Source organism: Crocodylus porosus, unplaced genomic scaffold (genome assembly GCF_001723895.1).
Source record: "Crocodylus porosus isolate Cpor-Errol unplaced genomic scaffold, CroPor_comp1, whole genome shotgun sequence".
NCBI lineage: Eukaryota > Metazoa > Chordata > Crocodylia > Crocodylidae > Crocodylus > Crocodylus porosus.
In genome coordinates this window covers 76,083,706-76,093,910 of record NW_017728948.1, presented here as the reverse complement: position 1 = coordinate 76,093,910, position 10,205 = coordinate 76,083,706, and the positions used below count along the sequence as shown (strand labels likewise).

The 10,205-nt window shown below is 43.5% G+C and overlaps 1 protein-coding gene across 4 annotated transcripts in view; it reads left to right on the top strand.

Moving 5' to 3' along the window:
• DSPP (dentin sialophosphoprotein) overlaps positions 1-10,205 on the top strand; it is a 19,823-nt gene that overhangs the window by 1,497 nt on the left and 8,121 nt on the right. For all 4 annotated transcript variants that reach the window (XM_019553256.1, XM_019553257.1, XM_019553259.1 and 1 more), the window contains 3 exons: positions 1,815-1,906; positions 2,203-2,250; positions 4,511-4,594. In XM_019553256.1, the coding sequence (XP_019408801.1) occupies positions 1,815-1,906; positions 2,203-2,250; positions 4,511-4,594 (224 nt within the window). The remainder of the gene's footprint in view (positions 1-1,814; positions 1,907-2,202; positions 2,251-4,510; positions 4,595-10,205) is intronic.

The window sequence follows — 10,205 nt, the reverse complement described above, 5'->3', positions numbered from 1 at the left end:
GGCCCCCTGCTGGCTGGGCTGACCAGGTGCAATTTATGCCTGCAGTCAGCATCTATACGTGCATTTAATCACAATTAATTACTGTATAGACAGTACTATCTTACAGGGGTGTTAATTAATTTACTGCAGCCTAATAGTGTTGCAAGTGTAGATGGCAATGCTTTACTCTGCAAATACTTAGTCTATGGTTATGTGTAGAGGCGGCCACTGAACAATACTTTACTACTTATAGGGCATGTCTGCAGGTGCTATTAATGCAAAGTGATAAACTCTGGTGCAGTTGGCACTGTAGTTTATTGCTCTTGGGTTCCACATTTACATATGTACCTGGAACTGCAGCATGTTGAGCCAGGTCGGCGCAGCTGTGGCTGTCAGGAAGCCCGGGGGGTCAGCCTGCCAGCCTGGGGCTGCTCCAACCCAGCTCAGTGTGCTGTGGAGGGGATGGCTGGGGCACAAGGGAACTCCACTGTGAGGCTAGCCAGCAGGCAGCCTCCACACTAGAGTACCCTTGTGCCCCAGCCAGCCCTGTCAGTGTCTACACATGCAGTGCAGTGCACTAAATAATACTGCTACAAAATAGTACTTGTGTTGACAAGTACTACACTATGGCAGCGTTTATAAGTTTACTGTGACCTAATAGGGGCTCACAGGTAGGTGCTGAGACTTTACTGCAGAGCTAAGTAGTCAGCTCCTCAGTAAACATTTTGTGTAGATGTGCCTGCATAGTCCTATGAGGATGAATGGAACGCTTTAAGAGAAACATGCTCTCCCACCATGCTAAGGGAAGGAGAATCTAGCCTTAACATGATTCTCTTTAGTTCAGTGGAAACCTGTTAAGACCCAGTGACTCTATAAAAGCAGTACTGAACTTGGATCCTAAAAGAAACATTGAAAAGGATCTTCTATTGCTGCTGAACACTGCATATTTACCAGGCATCTGTGTTTTCTGAGTAAGGCATATGAGAAGCTTTCATCCTACAGATACAGGTGTGGCATGCAACAGTGTGGACTCTGTGTACACTGCACAGTGTGGACACTGCACAAAGTTGTTCTTCTCTCACTCCAGTGCTGTGCAATGATAAGCATATTTTATCCTGTGGTAATACAAGTAACCATTCACATTGTGCTACATGAACCTGCCTGAAAAGCTTCCTTGTATTTGTCTGTAGCCATTTTTCTCACTGGATATAATGATTTTTAATGTGGCTCTAACTTAAATTTTGACTATGCATCAGTATAGTCTCTGAAGTCAGGGACCTACATTTGTGCCTGATCCGGTTATTGCCCTGACCTCTGTTTATAGCATTATTCAAATGAATATCTTTATTAATGTCCATAATATTATTTACATGATTAGTTAACTTAAGTAGGCACTATGTGGTTTTTGCACTGTCTTTGAGGCTGGAAGCAATAGCTACACTATTCCCAACCCATTCTAGCCTGGTTGATATGTGCTGGACCAGGTCGTCTGCTCATCAGTACAGTGATTTACATATAGATGTCTGAAATAATTTTAATTTAGAAAGTGAGGTATACTGGGGGCAGAGCCTCCAGAGCTTTGCTGACGTACACATGCTGAAAATCTGGACCACCCAGCACACAATTTATTTTGCAAGTAATTAAGCAGAAGCAAGTAAATAGATAAGTGTTATAATGTGCTTTAAAAACATTCTTGTATTTATATTAAGGAATTACGTCATACCATAATACTTTCCTTGCATGTAGATGTATTCTAAAGCTATATGAACCATACACCATTTACAGTTTATGTATGTTTGAATTTATCATTCATTTTATAATCTGTTTCTTCCTAGTACACATATCTTGTTCTGGACTGAAATCACTGCAGAAGATGAAGAGTGCCCTTATATTTTTTTGCATTCTGTCAGTAGTTTGGTCTACTCCTGTAAGTTTCTTACAAATATTTTTAATAGGAGCCAGATAGTGAAACTCTTACTCACATTCATATCAATTACTCATGAATAGTCCCTAATGAGGACTATTTCAGTAAATAACATATTACAAATGTGGGTGAAGGGTTCATTCTCTCGTCCAAAATGTCTTTATTTATGTATGAAATATTTTCTTTAAAGAAATTCCCAGTATCTTGCAAGAAACTCAGTTATCTTCTATAAAACTTTTATTGATCACATTTTTTGCTCCCTTTGAGTCATCCAAGAATCTTGATCTTCTTTTTTAAAGATACATCAAAGTGAAAAGGGAAACGACAGCTTCCGTAGAGAATACAAGGTATGTTATACAAATTTTCCTATTCCCTTCTATATTTAAATATCTTATTCTTCTTCTTTCCCATGTTGAAGGCACCATTCAGTTTTGACCTGCCCCTACTAAAAGAGGTCCCAAATGCTATTATATAATTTTAGAAAGAACACTGCTATCTAGACTCGCTCATGGCTTCCTCCCCTGAACTGCCAGATGTTCAGTTAAAGGTGCGATGGGCTCTGATCCATAAACCTAACAATTGTGCCTCCTGCCATGGTTACACATGCATGGCAGGAAGTGTTACTGTAGGATTGGGGATCAGATCCCAAATCACACCCTATTGTTGGTGCAGGGGGAGTCTGGAATCATGATTCTGGGCTGCCCCTGTATTGGCAATCAGTAAGCTGGGTGCCTGGTGTACACTCATGGTTCCACAGTCTAATTATACATTACATGAAAACTGGTTTGTCTGATCAATTTTTAATTTTTGCATTTGTTAATTTAGTGATTTAAATAGTGATTAGATTATGTTTGAAGGGGTTTCTTTTTTAAAATAATAGGAATTTACTTGTAGCAGTTGTGGAAATTAAACACAACTCTTCTATGGCTACAGTCCTGCCTGAGTGTTTGGGCACATGGAAGAGAAATTTGATAAGAATTAAATTAAGTAAGTTTTTCTTTATTAACAGATATTATGAGAGTCTCTCTCTACACATCCAAACTGTATGAATCATTAACTATAGTTATTACTTATTTTAAATAATTATATAATTTAAATTGAAGCTACCACTGAGACCTAGTTTTCAACCAACAGTTTATTAAAATCAGTGTTGCTACTTTTATTTATATAAGTTATGCATATATACCTGGTACTGGAAATCTGAAACAGACTGAACATATGAAAAGTCCCATTAAGTCAACATAATGATGGGAGCAGATGACAGCAACATAGAGACCACTGGTCAGAGACATTACAGAATGGCATTTCTTGTTTCACTGCATGCTTATATCTACACTTCAGCCAAAGACATAACTACACCTTGCACAGACATACCCAACTTAACTATAAACTAGTTAATTTGGGTACTGTAACGAGGCTTTCCCAGGGTCAATCTCAGTGTGGCCTGCCCATCTGTTCCTGGGCTAACTGCCCACATTCTCCCCTGCCACACCCTATTGTTAATTTAGTTAAATAGATGTTAATAAGCAGGAGGCTGCCCATTTCCTGCCCCGATGCCAGGGGACACTATCTGCGGTTCCATTCCTTCCCTACACCGCAGCCCAAGCCTTGCTGATGGCATCTATAGTTCTCATCATTACCGGCCCCCACAGTGAGCCCCAGAATCCTACTACTGAACCCCACCTGGATTCCTCCTCTTGGGCGTCTCTTCTGCTATCATACTGGTCAACATAGCTCCCTGAACTGCTTCCCCTTCAGGTGTGATCCCCTCCCCAGGACCTTTGTCTCACTAGCCCTGGCCCACCTCCAGGCCAGTTGGAGCCCCAGGCCCTCAGTTCTTGGGCATTCCTCATGGTGGGCCCCTGGCCCTTCTGGTCCTGCCGCCAGCATGGGCCATCAGGGCAAGTTCAGACAGGCCTGAGTCTATGCCCTTACTCTTCTTCATGGGGTCCACCTTCCCAATCCTCCAACAAGGGGTAACCCACCCAGTTTTGGGGTCTAGGGGTTAAGGCGCTCCAACCCACCTTTCACTGGGGTGGTAATTGGCCTGGCATTTCCACCCATTCCCAGCAGGGTGCAGTTTTAGGTCATACCCAGGACCAGGAGCCTCCTTGCCATCCCCTACAGCTCCTCCCTTACTTCCAGATGATATCAGCAGGCCTCCAGCCAGGCAGTGTTGTTGCCTGGCCCCCAGCAGCAGAACTGCCCTGTTTATATGGGCAGCCCCAGATCCAAAATGGCTGCCCTCATCATGCACCTGGTAGCTGCCAGCTCCAGGCCCTTAAAGTGGCAGGCACAAACAGTGCCCTGCCACAGTACTGATAGCGTATTTGTGCCAGCATGGAGCTCAGTGTGGGTTAGCTGCCTTGGTATTAAACCCAGAATCCTAGGCCAGTTTGTGCTCAGATCAGGACCCAAGCTAGGTTGTTTGAAGCTTGCTCAAGTATGTCTATAGGAGCTGCAGTAACAGCTTTGACTGCAATGTAGACATACTCATGCAAACAAAGCAGAATTTGCTACTGTCTGCCTTTACAGATGAGTATTGAATAACCAGCTAAACCTGAGAAAGTTATTTTCCATAGTTAATCATCCCTGCTCTGATTGCAGTCTCAGATCAGCCTCCAGGATGGAGATACTGTTGACAACAATGTGCATTTATTTTCTCCAGAAAAGACAGAAGTGGTACAACAGGTATGCATTTGATAAATGGATTCTTTATTTCACTTGTGCTATGAGTGAATACATCTCCTTGGAGGGAGGAGTGAAATCTTTGAAGGGAAGGGTGTCAGGACAGTGGAAATGAATCTGGGTATTAGTGTGGAAGGAAGCCGAGATAACTGAATAATGGTGAGGTGGAAAAATGGGAATTTAGTGTATGTACACTTAACAACAGCTATGTAAATGGTATGAAAAGACCGATCAACATGTCAATCACTGGCTTCACTGTTGTCTATCTATCACCCACTGTAGTTGTTTTATATAATCTGATCATTGAGCCTTTGTCTATCTCTGCATTTATAAATGGTGCAGAGTTATAAAGCCAGATTCTTAGTCCTGGCTGTGCAGGGGGTTGTATAGAAAGTTCTATGTGTGTTTTCATCAATGTGTTTCCCCTGGGTATGCAGGCCAGTCGGGTTCTGGGTTTGTAATGTAATAGAAAAGAGGTTTTAGAACATACAGGTGACAGTCTAAATAACAGATGTCTCATTTCAGATTTATAAATACTCATCTGAGTGCCTAAATGTGCACTTGGGAGTCTAACTTTAGACACCTAGGTTGTATATAGATGTGCTTGTTTGTGTTCTAACTGGAACATTTTGGAGCAGATTCAATTAATTGAGTCTGCTCCATGTACTAATTAGAATGCTCTAGCGTTGCCTCACTGGTGCCCCCTGAGTCGGGGGGGCACTTGCCCCCCGAGTAGCCAGTCAGCATCTGGGGGGGTCCCCCTTGTGGCTGATCCCACTGACCGGGGAGTGGGTTCCCCATGGCCAATCCCACCCACCTACAGGTGGCAGGGGCACACTAACACTTCTGGGTGAGCATGATTGGCCATGGGGGAACTGTGGGAACTGCTTCTCCTGGAGCCCCACACCTTAGCCAGCGCTGTCGGGGGGGCACCAGTGCTCTCATCTGCCCCCCCTTCTCAGGAATGCTGGCTGTAAGGGGGTGCACCACCAGCACTCTCAGGAGGTACACATGCACCCCTGTGCACCTCCTATGCATTGCCACTGCTGTTAAGTGTATTAAGTCCCCACATTTCAAAATGGGCACAGGGGCACTTTAACTAAACCTTGTTGAATGAGCTTTAGTTAAAGTACCCCCATGGCCATCTTGAAAGACCAGGGGGGAAGGACTTAATACACATGATGGTGAACTGTTTTAATTAGAATGGCTGTCTGGGAACCAGTCAAATTAAAATACTCCTTTCCACTCCACCTCCAAGCATGTATATAGGAAGGCCTGTGTTTAAAAAACTTGTCCTATATCCCATTACTACTAATACAGAGGGGAAAACTAGTAGTGCACATTTACGTATTACAGGAACTAATTAGCAGTTGCATAGAAAGACTCTATCTTGTCACTCATGATCAATAGTAAGGCGCGATATATTAGGTAGGATAAAAAAATGCAGCTCATTATTAGGTAGGATAAAAAATAAGAGAGATTATAAAAGTTGTAAGATCAGTTTTCTTTAGTTGATTTATGGTTGTTATCAGAGTATCTAACCCAGTGGTTCTCAACCTTTTTAGATTCAAAGCACCCTTTGATAGACTCAAGGCACCCCTCAGACAATGTCAGCTCTTAGTTTTCACTCATTTTTTGACTACAGAAAAAATAATAGAGTAATTCTTCTGTTGCAAAGAACTCAGAAAGACCAAAACAGGTCAGACTGTTTTTAACATTATGGATTCCTATTTGACATCTTTGGATTTATCTTGTAAGTCACGTTTGCATGCCTAATAATGCTAACATTGCATGGCAGCCCACAGCACCCTTGAAATGATCTCAAGGCATTTCAGGGCACTGTGTCACACTGGGTAAGAATCACTGATCTAACCCATTTAAAACAAAACATAAGACAGAATGTATTTGCTAACACATTTGAAAGTTTTGATTTCCTGTGGGTTCAAATGGACAGGTATTTCTCCTGTAACTTTTGAAATCTTATTCAGGGAAGTCTTATTCGTGGAAGCATAATGAAAATGTCTCATTGCAATGAAAGGTACAGTAGGATCAAATAGCAATGGGTACTTCTGAAAGCTGTGGTACAAGTATATATTGTATTTCAAAACAAACAGTTACCAAAGGATGGTTTTTCGCACAAATGCTCACATTAGCGCCTGGTTCCATGGGGCATTTAAGTCAGGACAGCATATACTAGTGAGCAAGACCACTGTTTAGTAAAATGAACAGGGGAATTAGTTCAGTTAGGGTGATAATGCCGTTGACTTCTGAAATCATCACTAATCTAAAGGGAATTGAAGGGAGAAATCAGTTCAGTGTACTGGCCACATTTCAAAATTGTAGGTCTTCTAACTTAGTTGCAAGTAACTTGAAATTTCAAATGTGTAGGAACTTTTCCCAGTGAAAATGTTTCTGCAATTCACTTTAAAATGGTAAAATATAGAACTGAGAGCAAGGAAATCTGAGTTTCACTGATAGCACTTTCACAGGCTTTGTATGTGTCCCTGGGAAACTAACTTAGGCCCAAACTTTCAAAAACAGTCTTGACTTTTTGGCACCTTCCTTTCTGGATGCCCAGTGCCGGATATATGGGGCCTGATTTTCCAAATTGCTATGTACTTAGCATTGGTGACACGTAGGGTGTGCATGTGGGTGTGCGTGCACCCTCTGAGATTGGCCACTTACCCCATGGAAGTGCCAGCTGTGAAACCAGAAGTGTCAGCAGAAGTGCATTTCCGGTTTTGTCAGTTTTGCCACCGGTGGTTCTGGCTTCAGTGATCAGCCGCTAGGCTGGGGGACCCCCTCTCCTCCAGTTGGTGATCTGGTGCCTCCCCCAGACTCGGGAGGCACCATTTGCCCATGGTACTTAACACTACCATTACGGTGAGATACAAGAAGCTAAAAAATTTTGCAAGTGAAGCTGGTTAAAAATATACCTGGCACTAATTGTAGGATTATTAATTCCAGCTAGCAAATGGGCAGGAGGTGTTCTCACAAGAGAATGAGAAAGTAAGAGGCTTATTTTTCTGCTTGGCAAAGAGCATGGGAGTGCTCTGTTTCTCTGAAAACCTGGCTGTATGTATAATAAGTTCAGTTACCTAAAACTGAAGCACCAGACCCAGTGCCCACTCTTGAACACTACTCCCAAACTATCTCCATGCTTTGCAAAAGGGAGGGGACAATAATATCACATATGACTCATTTAAGACTTATTTCATTGAACTGCTTTGAGAGTGCTTTGGATGGGGAGAATTAAGAACAAAACACTTCATTTAGCTATATATAGTAATATCATTCACCACTGAGGCAAGTACACTGTGTGTGAATGTGTGTGCGCGTGTAGTGAGGCAAGCACACAGTGTCTGTGTGTGTGTAGTGTGTGTAGGCAAGCACAGTGTGTAGTGACGCAAGCATACAGAATGTGTGTGTGTGTGTGTGTGTAGTGAGGCAAGCACACGGTGTCTATGTGTGTGTAGTGAGACAAGGACTGTGTGTGTGTGTTTGTAGGGTGAGTCCCACAAGTATCCCCCACCATACACAGGCACCCACACACCTCCTTGCACTGCCATACATGCAGACCCACACACCCCTCACACAGCCAACCACCCTCCCCACACAAACCCCATATTCACCCACACCCCACATATCCACATTGACACCCACATGTTCAATGACTCCTCAACTCTCCACACCTGTCCACCCTCCACACCTCCACCCTCCCCCACAAACCCACACACCCACAGCCCCCCACAAACCTATACCCACCCCTCATGCTTCCCACAGTTTCCAAGAGTAAGACTTCATTTTAAGCTATTGTGCGATCACCTCTATGTACACTATACAAACGCATGTAAATCAGGACAAAAAGATTTTTTGAAATCAAGTTGATGAATGTTGTAGATGTTTGATTTTTAGAATATAATTTGTTTTTTTCTGGTTCAGAGATGGCAAAACCCCTTGCTGAAAGGAGCACTTCCAGGGGCAAGGGGAGGGACTTCTGGTGGCAAAGGTCGGGTGCTAGAGGGCAGGACTTCCAGTCCCAAGATGGCAACCAGGGGTCAGGGCACTTGTTAAGGGATGGGGTTACCCATGTGGCCCTCCACAGCTTGCCATAACTCAGTAAGTGGCCCTCCACCCGAAATAATTGCCTGCCCCTATCTAATAGCATCAACTACAAGACAGTACCTATCTAGGTTTTAAAGAATAGTCAGGCACCCCTGCTTGGACAATTCCTTTCTGCATAAAAGGCAAACAACCCACATGTTCTCCTCAGAATACCAGGGGCCCAATTGCTAGTTGAGGTTAGCTCCCCTACAATTATCACCACTTGTATGTCTCACCAGCTTCCAGGCTTTTATTTATTTAGAAACATGCCTCAGGGCACCTTGGAAATATTTGCCACCTAGCATCCTACTGCTCAGTTGAAATACTGAAATATTCCCATTTTGAATATGATGTGTACAATAGGAGCGGACATGGGACACTTCGCAGAATCTGGTATTAGTCCCACTGGAGTTAGTGGGAGTACTGCCACAGGGTTGAATGAGAACAGAAGCAGACCCCCATAAGTCATCGAGAGGAAGAACAGAATGGCTAAATCCCCAGAACAATGCTGCTGGTAAGGCAGCAGCCTCATCTACAGCGTGACACTTGGTAATTTCCAGCCAGTGCAGGGCTAAATTGGTAATATTTAAAGGATGGTGGTTTTCCTGTTTGCTCCAAATATAAGCACAGGCTCTGATTTTAGCTCCCATTGCTAGCATATGTTCCCCAAACAGGCTTACACCTGGAAACAAGCCATGTGCCATTGTCACGGCACATGCTGAGAAAAACAAGAGATTCATGCTCTGGGGAAACAAATGGGTTCAATTTCCTTGTCAAAACTGATGTATGTGATCAGGAGCAGAAATTCTGTTAGCAGGATAAGTGTTCAACAACAAACTGTGTTTAGAACAATACCATTAGTTGCAGAGAGAAGGAGAAGGACCTCTTTTGGGGGGAAGTGGATGATTTCATTTATTTTTATTTCGGAGAACTCTAAATTGGTGGATGGGTGCAGACTTTATTTGGCCCTGTACATCTATCCTCCACCTTTCTGCAAATGAGACCCTCTTAGCATCTCCACCATATTTCTCTCATGAACATCACATGTTGTTTTCTAACAAGCAGAGAGCTTCACGTTTCATGTCTGCAGCCCCTGGATCACTTGGTGCTGTTGGCTCCTTTCATTCAGGACCTGGCAGCCTTTTTCTTATGGCCAGAGTTTCATAGTTTCATAGTTTCTAGGGTCGGAAGGGACCTGAGTAGATCATCTAGTCCTACCCCCTGCCATGGCAGGAAATAATACTGGTGTCAAACGACCCCAGCAAGGTGTTCATCCAACCTCCTCTTAAAACCCCCCAGGGTAGGAGCTAGCACCATTTCTCTTGGAAGTTGTTTCCAGATCCTAGCTGCCCTGACCGTGAAGTAGCGCTTCCTGATATCTAGCCTAAACCTGCCCTCTGCCAGCTTGTGACCGTTATTCCTGGTCACTCCTGGCAGTGCACGGGGGAATAGTGACTCCCCCAATGCCTGCTGATCCCTCCTGACTAGTTTATAACAGGCCACTAGATCC